This window comes from Ranitomeya imitator, chromosome 8, assembly GCF_032444005.1.
Source record: "Ranitomeya imitator isolate aRanImi1 chromosome 8, aRanImi1.pri, whole genome shotgun sequence".
Lineage (NCBI taxonomy): Eukaryota > Metazoa > Chordata > Amphibia > Anura > Dendrobatidae > Ranitomeya > Ranitomeya imitator.
Genome location: NC_091289.1, coordinates 16,358,565 through 16,378,285, shown reverse-complemented (window position 1 = coordinate 16,378,285; position 19,721 = coordinate 16,358,565). Strand labels below are relative to the sequence as shown.

The 19,721-nt window shown below is 42.4% G+C and overlaps 1 protein-coding gene across 9 annotated transcripts in view; it reads right to left on the bottom strand.

Moving 5' to 3' along the window:
- CAMK1 (calcium/calmodulin dependent protein kinase I) overlaps window positions 1-19,721 on the bottom strand; it is a 129,866-nt gene that overhangs the window by 26,898 nt on the left and 83,247 nt on the right. For 7 of the 9 annotated variants that reach the window (XR_011314972.1, XR_011314973.1, XR_011314971.1 and 4 more), the window contains exons 4-11: window positions 14,605-14,679; window positions 13,678-13,816; window positions 12,266-12,392; window positions 12,113-12,188; window positions 11,846-11,958; window positions 9,058-9,136; window positions 8,609-8,696; window positions 8,111-8,243 (exon numbers count right to left, since the gene is read on the bottom strand). Coding sequence is in view for 5 of the 9 variants with exons in the window: in XM_069736429.1 (XP_069592530.1) it covers window positions 8,111-8,243; window positions 8,609-8,696; window positions 9,058-9,136; window positions 11,846-11,958; window positions 12,113-12,188; window positions 12,266-12,392; window positions 13,678-13,816; window positions 14,605-14,679 (830 nt within the window). In the remaining 4 variants the exon portion in view is untranslated. Of the gene's footprint in view, window positions 1-6,948; window positions 7,377-8,110; window positions 8,244-8,608; window positions 8,697-9,057; window positions 9,137-11,845; window positions 11,959-12,112; window positions 12,189-12,265; window positions 12,393-13,677; window positions 13,817-14,604; window positions 14,680-19,721 lie in introns of those variants that run through there. The other 2 variants (XM_069736424.1, XM_069736428.1) reach the window with 2 other exon arrangements.

The window sequence follows — 19,721 nt, the reverse complement described above, 5'->3', positions numbered from 1 at the left end:
CGGCTGCCCTCATCACGTCTGGTACAGCTTAGCACTCCGCTGCCCAAGTAAACGAGACCCGGCGAAGGGGGACAGCAATAATTTGGAAAAGTCCTTTAAGTTTCATTCTGCTAAACTTTATACTAACTAGGGCACAATGTACAGGTGCTGCCCCCTTGTGGGGCAAGATTACACGCACAGGGAGGAATTCCCACAGCAAATTCAACAGCATGTTTTTGATGCAGAGTCTGCAGTCATGTCATGCAGATTTCTGAATTTTTATGGAAAAGTCCAGATGATCATAAGGCAAGATAAAAGTTATTTTACTGCGTGAGATTATTCTTTTTTATCATTTCTTTTGCCGTAAGGTTTGAGACCATTCTCACATGTTGCACAATGGAGGGGAGGTTACACCAGGACAGCAGCTGAGCCAGCAGAATCATCATTCAGCTACGTATATGAACATTAGGGTAAATTCCCTTTCGCTCCAGTCTTGGAATCACACAAAACGTATATTCCCATTGGTGGCCACCTCTGGCCTAACCTCAAATTCACATACATATTCATGGGAAAAATCCTGCCGGCCGGGACACGCTTGTAACGGATGACTGCCGCGCTGAGCATTTCACTGTGTTGTTTTAGGTGTGAGCCACTCAAACAAACCGTGCCCGAGACAATAAGCTCTTTTCAGTGCTGTGAGCGTGCACTTTTCTGTGCACAATGAGTTCACACGTTTGCAGCTCATCGAGGGGCCACAGGGCAGACGTAAAATGGGGGCTTTGTTCGCTGGCCGCACGTGCAGTGCCATAGTCTTTTTACATCTCCGTGCACAAAGCTGAAACCCACTTTTATAACTGAACAGCGTTCTTCCGTATCAGATAAAAGGACCCTTTTGTCTACATTAAAGATGTGAAATCCATTTTTTAATATTTCACTCCTAGGCTAAGATATTCCAGCTTGAAGTTACAGGCCCATAAGCTGAGGCTGCACCACTGAGGCATTCCGGCTCCAACCGGTTTTGATTATGAACAATCCACCTGGATCCAGATTTTCAAATGTTACAAATAAACAGTTACCGGTCTCCATGACAACGCTGCACATAGTGACCAGAAGCCCTTTCAGTGGTGCAGCCTCTGTCTTTGAGCCGGCAACTTTAAACGATCGTATCTCAGCTTAGGAGTAAGATATTCAAAAACCGATTTCACATTTTTAATGTATAAAAAAGGGTCTTTAAAAAGGGATCAGGACACGGGATTTACCCCTCGCAGGCAACTCGAGTTAACCTGTCAGCTCAAGGCAGTAAATTCAACATAAAAAGAAGACCAACTAAGAAGTGTTTCCTTAAAGGATTCTTTTTTTTTTTTTTTTGGCAAGTTTCTCCTGCTGGTAAGAAAAGCGCACGGCGTCTGACGTTCGGCTACAATAACGGGGCTTAATGGCGGGCTCATTAGACGTGTCACAACATCTCTTTGCTTTAATCAAACGATCATAAAAACAGTTTACAGAGCACGAGCGAGGAAATAATTACACATAATCTATCCTAGTGCTACAAGCGCCAGCTACGAGCTCTACCCAAGAAAAGCTCATTACTGCAATTAGCCAAACCTTAGGACGCTAGCGGACGTTCAGAGGGGATCAGCTAATGCGCGCCACCTTATTATGCCATGTCCGTGAACACTCTGCCTAACTACAGTAATTCCACATATAACCAGATGTGGAGGTTTATAGGGACCCCCTCTTGTACCCTCCTTAGGAGTCTGTTCAATTTAATACACTTTAATAAAAGTAACTCCAACTATGAGCATCATATGTACCAATTATTGCTTTAATGTAGTATTGTAATATTTTATACTTTAATATATATTGATTATCTATATTACATTTTTATATTTATATATTTAATATTGTAATATTTTATACTGTTTATATATTTATTATTTTATTGCTTTTATATTATATATATTAAAGCAATATAATATATCGTATATATATATATATATATATATATATATATATATATATATATATATATATATATATATATATATATATATATACACACACACACACACATGTTATATTGCTTTAATATATATATTTAATATATTGTGTATATATATATATATATATATATATATATATATATATATATATATATATATATATATATATATATATATATATACATATATACATATATACATATACATATATTATATTGCCTTCATATATTATATTGCTCTAATATATATATATATTATATTGCTTTAATATATTTATTTAATATTATATTGCTTTAACCCCTTTACCCCCAAGGGTGGTTTGCACGTCAATGACCGGGCCAATTTTTACAATTCTGACCACTGTCCCTTTATGAGGTTATAACTCCGAAACGCTTCAACGGATCCTGGTGATTCTGACATTGTTTTCTCGTGACATATTGTACTTCATGATAGTGGTAAAATTTCTTTGATAGTACCTGCGTTTATTTGTGAAAAAAACGGAAATTTGGCGAAAATTTTGAAAATTTCGCAATTTTCAAACTTTGAATTTTTATGCAATTAAATCACAGAGATATGTCACACAAAATACTTAATAAGTAACATTTCCCACATGTCTCCTTTACATCAGCACAATTTTGGAACCAATTTTTTTTTTGTTAGGGAGTTATAAGGGTTGAAAGTTGACCAGCAATTTCTCATTTTTACAACACCATTTTTTTTTTAGGGACCACGTCTCATTTGAAGTCATTTTGAGGGGTCTATATGATAGAAAATGCCCAAGTGTGACACCATTCTAAAAACTGCACCCCTCAAGGTGCTCAAAACCACATTCAAGAAGTTTATTAACCCTTCAGGTGTTTAATAGGAATTTTTGGAATGTTTAAATAAAAATGAACATTTAACTTTTTTACACAAAAAATTTACTTCAGCTCCAATTTGTTTTATTTTACCAAGGGTAACAGGAGAAAATGGACCCCAAAAGTTGTTGTCCAATTTGTCCTGAGTACGCTGATACCCCATATGTGGCAGTAAACCACTGTTTGGGCGCATGGGAGAGCTCGGAAGGGAAGGAGCGCCGTTTGACTTTTCAATGCAAAATTAACAGGAATTGAGATGGGACGCCATGTTGCGTTTGGAGAGCCACTGATGTGCCTAAACATTGAAACCCCCCACAAGTGACACCATTTTGGAAAGTAGACCCCCTAAGGAACTCATTTTGATGTGTTGTGAGAGCTTTGAACCCCCAAGTATTTCACTACAGTTTATAACGCAGAGCCGTGCAAATAAAAAATATTTTTTTTCCACAAAAATTATATTTTAGCCCCCAGTTTTGTATTTTTCCAAGGTTAGCAGGAGAAATTGGACCCTAAATGTTGCTGTCCAATTTGTCCTGAGTACGCTGATACCCGATATGTGGGGGGGAACCACCTTTGGGCGCATGGGAGGGCTCGGAAGGGAAGAAGCATCATTTGGAATGCAGACTTAGATGGATTGGTCTGCAGGCGTCACATTGCGTTTGCAGAGCCCCTAATGTACCTAAACAGTAGAAACCCCCCACAAGTGACCCCATATTGGAAACTAGACCCCTCAATGAACTTATCTAGATGTGTTGTGAGAACTTTGAACCCCCAGGTGTTTCACTACAGTTTATAACGCAGAGCCGTGAAAATAAAAAATCTTTTTGTTTTCCAATAAAAATTATTTTTTAGCCCCCAGTTTTGTATTTTCCCAAGGGTAACAGGAGAAATTGGTCCACAAAAGTTGTTGTCCAATTTGTCCTGAGTACGCCGATACCCCATATGTGAGGGTAAACCCCTGTTTGGGCACACAGGAGAGCTCGGAAGGGAAGGAGCACTGTTTTACTTTTTCAACGCAGAATTGGCTGGAATTGAGATCGGACGCCATGTCGTGTTTGGAGAGCCCCTGATGTGTCTAAACAGTGGAAACCCCCCAATTATAACTGAAACCCTAATCTAAACACACCCCTAACCCTAATTCCAACGGTAACCCTAACCACACCTCTAACCCTGACACACCCCTAACCCTAATCCCAACCCTATTCCCAACTGTAAATGTAATCTAAACCCTAAACCTAACTTTAGCCCCAACCCTAACTGTAGCCCTAACCGTAGCCCTAACCCTAGCCCTAACCCTATCCCTAACCCTAGCCCTAACCCTAGCCCTAGCTCTAACCCTAGCCCTAGCCCTAACCCTAGCCCTAACCCTAGCCCTAGCCCTAACCCTAACCCTAGCCCTAACCCTAATGGGAAAATGGAAATAAATACATTTTTTTTTTATTTTTCCCTAACTAAGGGGGTGATGAAGGGGGGTTTGATTTACTTTTATAGCGGGTTTTTTAGCGGATTTTTATGATTGGCAGCCGTCACACACTGAAAGACCCTTTTTATTGCAAAAAATATTTTTTGCAATACCACATTTTGAGAGCTATAATTTTTCCATATTTTGGTCCACAGAGTCATGTGAGGTCTTGTTTTTTGCGGGACGAGTTGACGTTTTTATTGAAAACATTTTCGGGCACGTGACATTTTTTGATCGCTTTTTATTCCGATTTTTGTGAGGAAGAATGACCAAAAACCAGCTATTCATGAATTTCTATTGGGGGAGGCGTTTATACCGTTCCGCGTTTGGTAAAATTGATGAAGCAGTTTTATTCTTCGGGTCAGTACAATTACAGCGATACCTCATTTATATCATTTTTTTATGGTTTGGCGCTTTTATACGATAAAAACTATTTTACAGAAAAAATAATTATTTTTGCATCGCTTTATTCTCAGGACTATAACTTTTTTATTTTTTTGCTGATGATGCTGTATGGCGGCTCGTTTTTTGCGGGACAATATGACGCTTTCATCGGTACCATGGTTATTTATATCTGTCCTTTTGATCGCGTGTTATTCCACTTTTTGTTCGGCGGTATGATAATAAAGCGTTGTTTTTTGCCTCGTTTTTTTTTTTTTTCTTACGGTGTTTACTGAAGGGGTTAACTAGTGGGACAGTTTTATAGGTCGGGTCGTTACGGACGCGGCGATACTAAATATGTGTACTTTTATTGGTTTTTTTTTTTTATTTAGATGAAGAAATGTATTTATGGGAATAATATTTTTTTTTTTTTTCATTATTTTGGAATATTTTTTTTTATTTTTTTTTACACATTTGGAAATTTTTTTTTTTACTTTTTTACTTTGTCCCAGGGGGGGACATCACAGATCAGTGATCTGACAGTTTGCACAGCACTCTGTCAGATCACCGATCTGACATGCAGCGCTGCAGCCTTCACAGTGCCTGCTCTGAGCAGGCTCTGTGAAGCCACCTCCCTCCCTGCAGGACCCGGATCCGCGGCCATCTTGGATCCGGGGCTGGAGGGAGCAGGGAGGGAGGTGAGACCCTCGCAGCAACGCGATCACATCGCGTTGCTCCGGGGGTCTCAGGGAAGCCCGCAGGGAGCCCCCTCCCTGCGCGGTGCTTCCCTGCACCGCCGGCACATCGCGATCATCTTTGATCGCGGTGTGCCAGGGGTTAATGTGCCGGGGGCGGTCCGTGACCGCTCCTGGCACATAGTGCCGGATGTCAGCTGCGATAAGCAGCTGACACCCAGCCGCGATCGGCCGCGCTCCCCCCGTGAGCGCGGCTGATCGGCTATGACGTACTATCCCGTCCAGGGTCAGATAAGCCCAGGGCACCTCGACGGGATAGTACGTCTAAGGTCACAGAGGGGTTAATATATGTATATATTATATACACATGCAGTTTTTCTAACACTAAACTACAAAACCTCTCCATAGACACGTAGGCAAATTATAACATTCTTCTGACAGCAGCCGCCACTAGAGGGAGCTTGTTGTAAATCAGTCTACACTTCGCTTGTAAGCTCCCCCTAGTGGAGGCTGCTGGTAGCTCTAATTTCAACATTTAAAGGGAACCTGTCACCCCAAAAATCGTATATGAGCTAAGGCCACCGGCATCAGGGGCTTATCTACAGCATTCTATAATGCATTCTGTAATGCTGTAGATAAGCCCCCGACGTAACCTGAAAGGTAAGAAAAGCAGGTTATATTATACTCACCCAGGGGCGGTCCCGTTGCGGTCCGGGTCCAATGGGCATCGCGGTCCAGGTCCTCCTATCTTCATACGATGACGTCCTCTTCTTGTCTTCTTGCCGCGGCTCCGGCGCAGGCGTACTTTGTCTCCCTGTTGAGGGCAGAGCAAAGTACTGCAGTGCGCAGGCGCCAGACCCGGACCGCGACACCCATGGGACCGGATCGCAGCGGGACCGCCCCTGGGTGAGTATAATATAACCTGTTTTTCTTATCTTTCAGTATACATCGGGGGCTTATCTACAGCATTACAGAATGCTGTAGATAAGCCCCTGATGCCGGCACCCTTAGCTCATATACGATTTTTAGGGGTGACAGGTTCCCTTTAATTCTGTATCCGTGCAGAATATTCGGAGCTCTGTATCATTAAAAAAAAAAAAAAAAACAACAAAGCTCTAAGCGGTGCCCTGATTTAATAAAAATAGTTTTGGCTACACAGGCTGGACTGGGAATTATGCCTTTATTAATCATTCTGACCGAGTCAGCAACATGACGTTATTGCACTGTCAAACCTCATAAAAGAAAAAAGTGAATCAGATTTTCTGCCAGAAATCTTAAGTCTTTATCACACACACAAAAAAAATGTCAGATTCAGCATAGGAGGGAAAAAATTTGTTTCCTTTTATCCTGGATTATAACAGTATGTGACCCTCTAACTTCTACTGGGCGATTGCACTCTCCTTCTTAGTTTATTTATTTATTATTTTAACCCAGGTTTCCATAAACTATTCATGAGAAGCCATGTGAAATCCTTTCAGTCGCCACTAGGGGGAGCTCATCACATTCTGTTTTATTATAGGAACAGTGTACAGCTCTGAATGCAGTGAGTTCCCCCTAGTGGTGACTGTAGACAAACAGAATATTATCACTTATCTCTAGATTTGAAGCTCCGGATCAAAACGGCTTTTATTCCAAATTTTGGGCCAATTTTTAAATTAAATAAAATGAAAATTCCTCTATTAATTTAACCCTTGTAACTCCTAATTCTGTAATTTGTTAACTATGGTCCCCAATCTTTTTGTATCTTTTACTTTTTCCACCGTGTGCACCTATTCACCAACAGGTATTAACCCTTGCATGTCCGCGAGATACAAGATCTACCAGACCAGGCTCCTTTTCACCTCGCCCGCAGATGATGCCCTCTGGTGGAAGCTTCTAGCTACCTACTCTATGTTACCTCCACGTCCGAAGCTCTTGACTCGGGCCAAAATACCCGGCTGCGGAACCAAGTCAAAGGGTTTCGTAAAATCCAAGTAAATGACTTCCGCTCCGACGACGGCTGCGACAGAAACGTTACAATGGAGGAAAAAAAACAAACAAAAAAAACACAGAAATACACAAATGGCCCCGATTCATTATTTCATTTGCGCCTTTTTTTTTGTCTAGTTTTCCATTTTTATTTTTGGGTCAAATTAAATTTGCACTTTTTTTTTTTTAAGTCTAATTTATAATTATTATTTTTTTTTTTACGTTCGCTAATGTCTCCTGGGTTTTAGTTTTCTAGATGTTTGCAGCAAATTAATAAAGTCGCAATACTTTGGTGCAAATATTACCCTTGGAATTATTTTAATGTACTATCAAAAAGAAAAAAAAAAAAAATATGGTGAAAGTTTGGGATAGTTTTTCTAGGGGGATCATGCTACTTTTTGCACTAAGAAAAATAAAAATTTAGAGCATTTTTAATTTTGAGCACCGTTTTGAAGACTTCGGCGCAAAAAAAAAATAATGTCAGTAAATACAATACAAAAAAAAGAAAAGTAACCTAAAAAAACAAAAAAGCAGATGATGAATCGGACCCATAGACTTTTTAGATTGAGCCCTGTGTAGTTGCTCGAGGATAGAAGTTTCTACCCACTGATTTGAGCGATCGGTGGTGGTCTCAGCATGCGGGGCCCCCATTGATCAACAAGGGGCTACAAGATATTTAAAAGTTTGGTTATCCCTTAAAGGGATGACGTGTACTCCGTGACATCACTGTCCGCAATATTTTTGAGCGACCCTATATGTACCCACCATGATTGTCTCCGGGCACCAGTAAGTTCCCATGGCATGGACTGGTTGGGGTGGTCTGCCCGGGTCCTTCCTGGCTGGTGCCTAGCTGCAATTTGCGCATGTGACGTACCACGGCCGTGGCATTGAAGGCTTGCTGTGGAAAAAAAAAAAAAAGAAGGAAAAAGACGCCATCAGGATTTTATGCAAATGGGAAAATAACACTATATGGCGGTATAGTATGGCCGCGAGGGGAGCGAAAATATCAGTAGCGGAGTGCCTCCTACTGGCTGCATCATTAACTGCAACTGAGTATTGTCCACGTTAGACCATAACGTAATGTGATGAGAGGTGCAATGCCTGCCCCTATGACAACACTTCTTGGCAGCCTGAGGATCGAAATCTTTTTTTTTTTCTTCCAAAATCGTGGTACATGCTGGTAGGATATCGATATTCTGAATCCTCACAATATCCCTGGGCTGGAAGTGCCGTCATGGGGGACACAGGGTCAAACAAACGTACCTTCCATCGGCTTTTGGCGAAATTCTTTCTGATTTGCTCGCTGACTGATTCGTGAATATTCTTATCCAGGGCTGTGTCTCCGGCAATCCTGCGACAGATACAATGGTCGAATATTATACAGGAAGTCACAATTCCTATATTAGGCCTCCAAAGGAATTTTGGAGGGCAGTAAAAAGAACCCACCTTTAAGGAGCACATTCAGCTCAATATTTGCCGTTCAGTTCAGTAAACCCCCTAACAATAGCGAAACGTCCACAGTGGATTCCTCCTCTACAGAACGCTCTGGGAAAGCTGGGTATTTATACTGCAGATCGCTACCTCTGGATCACTCCTATGGTGTACGGACCCATTACAAGGAATATAGGGGTGGGGTTGTTTAAGGTTCCATATCTGGGCTAGGTGGACATTACCGTATAGTCGAATTATATCACCGGCTAAGTAAATCTTACCAAGGGTGCTGCAGGGCCTGGTCACACGTGATCCGCTTATTAGGATCTTTTTCCATCAAGTGCTGAATAAAATCTTTTGCTATAACGAAAAAAAAAGTTGAATTCAATGGGAGTTTTAGGCTGGTTTCACATTTGCGTAAAAAAACGCATGCGTTTTTTTAATATACCGTACTTAACATTAAAAACGCATGCTTTTTTTGCATGCGTTTTGCCGCGTTTTGACGACGCATGCGTCGTTTCTATGCTTGCGTTTTGTTGTGGAAATGCAACATGTAGTAATTTCTAGAGGCTTTTTTTGCGGCAAAAAAAACGTATTACTGTCTATGTAAACGCATGCGTTTTTAAGCACATGCGTTTGCTTGCGTTTTTAAACGCATGCGTTTCAATAGAAAAACACAAGAATACACACTGATAAGCCACCCCGCAACCCTAACCCTAAAGGGATCCTAACCCTAACCCTAGGGATCCTAACCCTAACCCTAGGGCTCCTAACCCTAGGGATCTTAACCCTAACCCTAGGGATCCTAACCCTAACCCTAAGGATCCTAACCCTAACGATCCTAACCCTAACCATAGGGATCCTAACCCTAACCCTAGGGATCCTAACCCTAACCCTAGCTATTTCTGTTTATAGTGGGTTTTCTAGTTGATTTTGATGATTGGCAGCTGTCACACACTTGTCATCATGCGTTTCAAAAACGCAAACGCAGGAAAAAACATGTAAACGCGTCAAAACGCTATTTTTTTTACCACATACAAAAACGCATGCGTCTAAAAAACGCAGCGTTTGCACGCTTTTTTTCACCACCTGCGTTTGCGTTTAAAACACTGCATTTTTAAACGCAAATGTGAAACTAGCCTTATAAATCTGTCATCAGTGAGCTCCCCCTAGTGGTGGCTGTACACTCCAGCCATCAGTGAGCTCCCCCTAGTGGTGGCTGTACACTCCAGCCATCAGTGAGCTCCCCCTAGTGGTGACTGTATACCTCATCATCAGTGAGCTCCCCCTAGTGGTGGCTGTACACTCCAGCCATCAGTGAGCTCCCCCTAGTGGTGACTGTATACCTCATCATCAGTGAGCTCCCCCTAGTGGTGACTGTACACCTCAGTCATCAGTGAGCTCACCCTAGTGGTGACTACACATTATCAGTGAGCTTCCCCTAGTGGTGACTGTACACCTCGTCAGTGAGCTCCCTCTAGTGGTGACTGTACAGTCATCAGTGAGCTCCCCCTAGTGGTGACTGTACACCTCATCATCAGTGAGCTTCCCCTAGTGGTGACTACACATCATCAGTGAGCTTCCCCTAGTGGTGACTGTACACCTCGTCAGTGAGCTCCCCCTAGTGGTGACTGTACAGTCATCAGTGTGCTCCCCCCTTGAGGTAACTGTACACCTCAGTCATCAGTGAGCTCCCCCTAGTGGTGACTGTACACCTCATCATCAGTGAGCTCCCCCTAGTGGTGACTGTACAGTCATCAGTGAGCTCCCCCTAGTGGTGACTGTACAGTCATCAGTGAGCTCCCCCTAGTGGTGGCTGTACACTCCAGCCATCAGCGAGCTGCTCCTAGTGGTGGCTGTACACATCATCATTGAGCTTCCCCTAGTAGTGGTTGTACACCTCAGTCATCAGTGAGCTCCCCCTAGTGGTGACTGTACACATCATCGAGCTTCCCCTAGTGGTGACTGTACACCTCAGTCATCAGTGAGCTCACCCTAGTGGTGACTGTACACCTCATCAGTGAGCTTCCCCTAGTGGTGACTGTACACCTCGTCAGTGAGCTCCCTCTAGTGGTGACTGTACAGTCATCAGTGTGCTCCCCCCTAGAGGTAACTGTACACCTCAGTCATCAGTGAGCTCCCCCTAGTGGTGACTGTACACCTCATCATCAGTGGGCTTCCCCTAGTGGTGACTACACATCATCAGTGAGCTTCCCCTAGTGGTGACTGTACACCTCGTCAGTGAGCTCCCCCTAGTGATGACTGTACAGTCATCAGTGTGCTCCCCCCTAGAGGTAACTGTACACCTCAGTCATCAGTGAGCTCCCCCTAGTGGTGACTGTACAGTCATCAATGTGCTCACCCTAGTGGTGACTGTACACCTCATCAGTGAGCTCAGCCTAGTGGTGGCTGTACACTTCGTCATCAGTGAGCTCCCCCTAGTGGTGACTGTACAGTCATCAGTGTGCTCCCCCTAATGGTGACTGTACACCTCATCAGTGAGCTCACCCTAGTGGTGACTACACTTCGTCATCAGTGAGCTCCCCCTAGTGGTGTCTGCAGGAAGTAAGAATTATATTATTGGATTTGAAGTTTTGGGAGAATCAACTAATATTAAGACTTATTGTGAAATTAATCAGTACTCCAGTATCCCTAAAATAAGGCATCCAATTTTTGAGCGATTTTTTTTTTTCACTTTACTTGCATTCATGTATTTGAGGCTAATCATTTTTTTAAGTTGTGTTTTATTGAAAAAGAAAAAAAAAAGTTTCACTGTTCGTCTTGTACAGTCTGTTTCCCTACACATTGAACTTTGATGTGGTCTGTGGTCAGAAATCGGCTGAAGAGGAGCTCAGAAAGCAAAAAGGAGTTACAAACTCTCAAGTCAGAATGAGCTCACCGACAGATCCTCAGTTAACTCATTTTGCAGTCAACAATAGACCGTGCCACACAAACTACAGAAGGCAAACGGTAAAACTTTTTTTTTTTTTTCATGAAAAAAACATGACTGGTCATGAACTGGTTAAACGGCGGACCGGTTTCAACGAAAATCCTTGAACATTCACTTACCCGAGTCCGAAATGTCGTCCCAATACGGGGAATCGAACTCGTATTCAGCTTTCAGGATCTGCTCGAAGAGTTTGGCGTCATTTTCGTCGTAGAATGGGGGGTAACCGCACAGCCTGCGGGGGAGCGGCGAAAGAGTTACCAGGTGTAGTTATCTGGATGAACAGAGCTGAACACGCGGGGTTTAAAGGGGTTTACCATTACATAAAGCTATACATCTCTATGGATGGGATATGCCATGGGCCCGATGCTGGAGGAGTTTGGACTTACAAAATGTAGGCGATCACTCCGATCGACCAGCAGTCCACGGCTTTACTGTACGGCTTCTGGGCCAGAACTTCTGGGGCTGAGAGAGAAGAACACAGACGGGGTCAGATCCCCCTCCCGTCATCTAAGGAGGAAGAAAATGGAGTTCATCCTCACCGACATATCCCGGTGTCCCACAGGCGGTCGACATGACGCTTCCAGAACCTTCGATCTTCGACAATCCAAAATCGCTGATCATAATTTTGGAATCTTCATCCAGGCTGTAGTATAACAGGTTCTCCGGCTACGAAGTCAGAAAACGCCAAGTTAGGGCATGTTCACACGGCGTTTTATAGTGCCAGCAAAAACCAAGGAGATTTCTGACATTTCTTGTGTGTACTTTTTCTGTGTGTGTGTATCCGTATTCTTTATGTGTTTCGGGCAAAATAACAGCTGAATTGTTCAAAAGTTTTTGCAGCACTTTTCACCAATTCAAATATAAAAGCATCAAAAACGCAATAAAAAAAAGCTATTTTTTTTTCTGCTAAAAGCTGTGCTTTCCATGCTTAAAAAAAGCTGCAAAACCTGTGTGAACAGACTCTTAGGCAATGTGCACACGTTGTGGATTGGGGTGCAGGAGAATTTTCTGCACAAAATCCACATCTCCTGGCAGAAAATGCAGGTGCAGATTTGACGCGTTTTTATGCGGATTTTGTGCATTTTTGTTGCGGATTTTATGCGTTTTTACCCATGCAGATTTCTATAATGGAAGGGTGCAGAATCCGCACAAAAGAAGTGACATGCTATTTCTTTTGATCCACAGCTTTTTTCCATGCGGAATTTTCCGCACTATTAGCACAGCATTTTTTTTTCCTATTGATTTACATTGTATTGTAAATTACTTTGCGGATCTGCAACGTTTCTGCGCAGAAAAAAACGCTGCGGATCCGCACTAAATCTGCATCGTGTGCACATACCCTTACAGCAGAAATAAAATGCACAATAAAGAAAAATGTTCCCCAGAAATCTTAAGATTTTTTGGACAACTTATTTAAAAATAAATAAAAGTTACTTCTGTAAAAAAAAAAAAATATACTAAAAAAAAAAAAAAAAAATCCAAAACTTGTTTCAAAGTATTATATATAAAAAAAACCAGCCCATAATCGGTAATCACACGACTAATAACCTGGAGAATTCATTTAACAGGTTATTTGGAGAGAATCATTAACAGTAAAAAAATAGAAACGAAAACTAATACAAAAAATGTTTGTGTTTTTTTCTGTATATGCGTGTCTGGCAAGTTGTATGATGTAACCCAAACTAGAGTTTAAAAAAAAAAGAAAGAAAACAAATTGTCCTGGAGAAAACAAAATCGTCATACATCCACATCAGCGGGGGAAAAAAAAGGTTATGGCTGCTTAAAAGCAAAAAAAAAAGGCAAAAAACAGGGTGAAGGGGTGGGGACATGTCCGATCATTATGAGGTCAAGCTTTACACAAAAAAGAGGAAGACTCCTATCATTCTGTGCCATCGCTGCAGCCATTCTCCAGCAGTGCACACGGCGGGCACAGGCCCCCCATGTCACGTACCTTTAAGTCCCGATGCACGATCCCCATATCATGGAGGTATTTCACAGCGTCCAGGATCTGCTTGATGAGCTGGCTGGCATCTTTCTCCGTGTAGAACCCCTTCTCTACAATCCTGTCAAACAGCTCGCCCCCCGACACCCTGCAACAAAGGAAAGGAGCACGTTCTACACATATGGGGTCTTTATAGGGGGAATAAAGGAATTTTTTTTTTATAATAATCTTTATTTTTATATAGCGCTAACATATTCCACAGCGCTTTACAGTTTGCACACATTATCATCACTGTCCCCGATGAGGCTCACAATCTAAATTCCCTATCAGTATGTCTTTGCAATGTGGGAGGAAACCGGAGTACCCGGAGGAAACCCACGCAAACACGGAGAGAACATACAAACTCTTTGCAGATGTTGTCCTGGGTGGGATTAGAACCCAGGACTCCAGCGCTGCAAGGCTGCTGTGCTAACCACTGCGCCACCGTGCTGCCCAATGGAATTGTCAGCCCCCAATCGTGACACTAAGGCTGTTCTGGATCCAAGAGTGATAATCCAGGATTTGGGAAGTGGTCCCGTTGTCCTGGGAGGTCGGTGGCATGATTTCAACAGTATCTGCATCCTGAGAGCGGTCAGCATTATATAGTGTGGGGGCATGAAAGGGTTATCATACTGTGTGGGAACACCAAGGGGCAACATTTCTGTTTTGGCAAACCAAAGGGACAGGTTAGGGGTGTAGCTTAGCATAAACAAAGGCTGTGTCCCCTTTTCCGGTCTGGAGGTGTTGGCTTCTGCTTGACAAATTTTTATCTGTATTTGCAACCCCGAGATGTTGGCTGCTCTAAAAATACCAAAAGTTGTAATTCTGTATTACCACCAGTAGGAGGCATCAGACACTTCCAAAAACATTTACTTTGCGAATTCTTATTGCACTCACAGTTGCATGATGAGGTACAGGTGACTGCGGCTCTCATAGATATCCTCCAGAGACACGATGTTTGCATGTTTGATCCTTAAAAGAAATGAGAGCAATAATTACTACATAGATAATGCAAGAGAACGGGCGCCACAACTAGGGAAACAGACAGATCCGAAATTTCAGACACTTCCAGCCTTAGCGCAGATCACCAGGTGGATGCGTACAGATGGGCTATGCCAGGGGGTAGATGCCATCTCATACCTCACCCTATTAGCTAATCATCAGTGGTCCCTCTTGGGTCTCATGTTGAGCTGTGATCCCACTGATTAAGTTAGGGGAGCATTCGGCGAGTGCAGAGGTTACTGTTCTAGCATCCGCTACCCTTTAAGAATATTTCTGATGAATAGCAATGCTGTAAATATATAATATATATATATATATATATATATATAGCCTTTTATAAGCTGACTGTCAATTCCAATGTTCTTATGAACTGTGAACACAGCGACTAGAGCGGAGAACATCATGTAACAAATAAACTGGCTGCAAAATAAGTAAAGAGGATTCATGGATGAATGGAGCAGCAAAGGACTTTTGGAGGTAAGCGATAACATGTAACGGTGCAGAAACCGCTGATACAATGTATCCAGCGAGCGTGCAGAACGAGGCGCGCGGCTGAGTCATGCCGCTGCATGCAGTGTTCTCTCCGCGCAGCCCACGTACGCGAAAGTTGGAAGGGATGAAAGGTTTGGAGTGGGTGAGCCGCAAGACAAAATACAAGAGTCAGGGTTAAATTGACAATGCCCACCTTACACCATACCGAAGGGATAACAAAAGGGGCTTCTGCAGTTGCGGGGGCTCACAGGAGGATTTGCATGTGTGTGGAAACATGTTCTGTTCTCCATCATGCATTGTTACTACCATTCCCATAGAGGATTTCAGGGAAAACGCCAACGATCGGCTGTTAACAAAGGTAAAACATGCCCGACAATTACAAGGGTGTAGACGAGGTGGACCAGGATGTATTACACATGTTCATCCCGCACTTTCGCCCACTGGCACAATCATTAGACAAGGTCCAGTGATGGAGCTGGAAGGAACACTCTGCCCCCACCTTCCCCATGGCGCCCACTGACCAGGATGGCATAAAAGGTGACAATAATAGTAGTCAGGCCAGGAGGTCCAAGCACTGACCACGTAACATTACAGAGCGTGGGCAGAAAAGTCACCACCGCTCTACTGTCCCCATAACTGCAGAGTCCAGACCTCCTCATCAGCACAAACACTGCGTTCCCCGCTGAAAGATTCATGGCCAAGCCGCTGCATGCAGCCGTACATCACCAAGCACAATGCCGAGCGTCGGATGGAGTGGTATAAAGCCGCCACCACTGGATTCTGGAGGAGACGTGTTCTGTGCAGTGACGGATCGCACTTCTCTATCTGGTGTCAGATGGAGGAGTCTGGGTTTGGCAATTCCAGGAGGACGTTACCCCCTGACTGCATTGTACCCGCTGTACAGATGGTGGAGGAGGATAATGCTAAGGATTGTTATCAGGGGTCGGCCTCCGCCCATTAGTTTCAGTGAAGAAAAATCTTAATACTTCAGCAGAAGACATTGTGGACCATTTTAGTTTCCTGCTTTGTGGGAACAGTTTGGGGAACATCCTTTTCTGTTCCCCATGACTGTGTAGGGTAGGCTGTAATATGTGGGGGGCACATACTTTTCTATAAAGTGTAGATAAACAGTAGACCCTGTATCTATAGTAAAAAAAACAAACATACATATAATTTGGGGGTTGGGGGCCAGACGGACCACCAGCTACGTGGTCGAAAAAGGCCAATCCCTGCAAATCCCTACAGACTTCGGAGATCAGGGCATTAGAGGGGATCACGCAGACATTTGGGCCATTACCGCTGCTTTGGTAAATGAGGGATTTCTTAATCATCCTCAGGTTTAGAAAAGAGAAAGGCAGAGATCCCGCAGCAGATAACAGGATGGAGGCAGCAGATTAAAGCTCCCCGCACCGAAAGATGCTGCACAGATGTCACGGCTATTCTTAGTTTGCAGCAGGATTTTACAATTCTGGGTATCACTCAGTATTTTAACAAGGGCTCCAAATTACAGGCTGCCCGTCCAGTGACCCAACAATGAACGCAGGTACTATATGGGTCATGTATTGTGAGCCTTTTTTAATTTGGACACTTTTGGGCCCAAATTAGCCGAGATGGCTTACGAAAATTCCTATGATTCTTATGCAAATGTGTATGAAAAATCCCTTTTCTGAAACGTTTTGTTCAGTCAGATCATATGCAGATCTTAATATCCAAATATAATAATGAATATATATATTCACTGACATCAAGTAGATTGTATTTGGTAGTAAGGAATTCAAGCCCAAAAGGCCTTAGCAGTATTACAGAAAAACTAGGCCCCGTTTCCCATAGCAACCAATCACAACACAGCTTTCATTGCTTTAGAGCAGTTTCAGAAAAAAAAGCTGCTCTCTGATTGGTTGCTATGGGAAACCAAGGCCCTGTGTTTATGTTGGACACTTTTGGTAAATTAGGCCCAAAATCTAGAATATTTTACAGAAGACTGGAATGGCCCTTAACAAATCTCTATGGCGGGCACCTACGCAGAATTATTTGTAGCTGCTCCTGGCTGTCACCCTCTTGTGGTGGTCCCTACAGCTACTTGGCAGTACTTACTGAAGTGATTCATTAAGGCTGTAAGCAAAACTACAACTACTAGCATGCTGCAAGTTGTAGTGTCGCAATAGGCTTTAGAATTACATATTGGCTGCCATATTTGCGTGCACTGTATGACAGTCAGATTTATCGGTCATCTATCACATCATTTATCTCTGTCACTATAATGCCATTTATTGCCAAAGGCCAATGATGGACGCAGCGCCCACAATGCCTGAAGTGACCTGTTACAACAGAGCGCTCAGGGTTTACAGCGTCGCTATGGAAATGTGTGTAGGAGGACGCGATGCTTCGGTATTTTATTCACACTGGAGTTTTATATACTTGAAAGCAGAGTTAACCATTTGCCATCATTCTAAAATCATGGTGGGGATCATGTGACGCCAAAGTCAGATATCCACCAAATCCTCTGCTTAAAGGGGGTTTTCTCGTTTGGACAGCCCACTTTTAGGGGATCAGTATCCTGCTTATCTGACTAAAGTGGGCACTACGGTACCACTACAATCATGAAAATTAAAGAAATGTTCATACAGTGCTCTTGATGGAAAGCGGCCATTTGCAGCCACTGTCCACCACACTAGAAAATATAGGGTGGTTTCATGCTGCGAACATTTCCTTTATTACATCAAAATACTTTTATAGGTCATATGAAGACGTTTAAATTATCTAATTGTCATATGAATAAATCATATAAACCCCATTAAATGATCAATAATGGCTGCCTACAGCTACCACCAGGAGGGGTTTACTGCTGCTTCGGTGGTCCGCATCCTCCACCAATGAAGCCACATACATCTAAGTAAAAACTTCACTCAATCCCTGGCCTTAATGGTCTTGTGCCACATATGAAGACATGAAATCTGAAACCAGTGATTGGCTGCAGCGGTCACGTGGACCATGATCACCACAGCAGCAAAGTAATCAAAGGCTGGTGAGCACTGGTGGAGCAGCAGAGGAAAGGATTTTTGGAAAGGGAATAAAGGTTGTTTCCTATTATTTTATCACAGCTTGTCCTGGACATCCCCTCTAAGTCACATGACCATAAATCATGGTCAAGACAGAGCATTAAAGCATTGGGGCAGTAGGGCGGCCATTACTACATTTTTGCATTATAATTTTTTTTCCTCTTACAAGACCCAAAACTTTTTTTCTTTTTCTGTCGACATAACTAATTTTTTTGCCAGACAAGCTGTAGTTTTGAATTACATCGTTCACTTTACCATACAATGTACCGAAAAGCAGGGAAAAAAAAAAACAAAACACAACTCCAAGTACAATAAAATGGTGACAAAAATAACGTCATTATTTTTGGGGTTTCGTTTTTGCGGTGTTTATTGTTCGATAAAAATGACCTGGTAGCATGGTTCTCCAGGTCAATACGATTGTAGGGATACAAAACTTGAGTGTTTTATTATTTCAGTTAAAAAAAAAAAAATTCCAAGACCCATAACTTTATTTTTTTAGATATGTAAGGGCTTTGTTATTTGCCCACCGAGCTGACGTTTTCAGTGATACCATATATTTTGATCACTTTTAATTGCATTTTGCAGGAGGTGAGAACAAAATAGGACAATAACGGCATTTCAATTTTCTGGTTTCCTTTGTGGCATTTTTCTTACAGAGTGAATAATTTTAGAATTTGATAGATCAGACACGTAAATACAGTGGCATTTAAAAGTTTGGGCACCCCTGGTCAAAGTTGCAAGCTGAAGATGAAATGATCTTTAAAAGGCCTAAAAGTTAAAGATGACACAAAGATGACACATTTTGTTTTGTATTTTAGGCAATAAATTTTTTTTATATTTTCATCTTTTACATTTTCAAAATAAAAAAAAAAAAAAAAGGGGCCGATGCAAAAGTTTGGGTTGGGCACCCTGCATAGTTAGTACGTATCACAGCTTGTAAATGCTTTTTGTAGCCAGACAAGAGACTTTCAATTCTTGTTTGACGAATTTGTATCTGTTCTTCCTTGGACAATTCCTCCAGTTCTCTGAGATTCCTGGGTCGTCTTCCATCCTCTGCTATTTTGAGGTCTAGCCACAGATTTTCAATGATGTTCAGAATAGGGGACTGTGAGGGCCATTGTAAAACCTTCATCTTGCGCCTTTTGAGGTCATCTGTTGCGGATTTTGAAGTGTGTTTAGGATCATTATCCATTTGTAGAAGACATCCTCTTTTCACCTTCAGCTTTTTTACAGATGGTGTTATGTTTGCATCAAGAATTTGTTGAAATGCAATTGAATCCATTCTTCCTTCTACCCATGAAATATTCCCCATGCCATTGGCTGCAACACAACCCTAAAGCATGATTGATCCACCCCCATGGCTAATGGTTGGCGAGATGGTCTTTTCCTGAAATTCTGTGACCTTTTTCCTCCACACATACATTTGATCATTGTGGCCAACAACTTCTATTTTATCCTCAT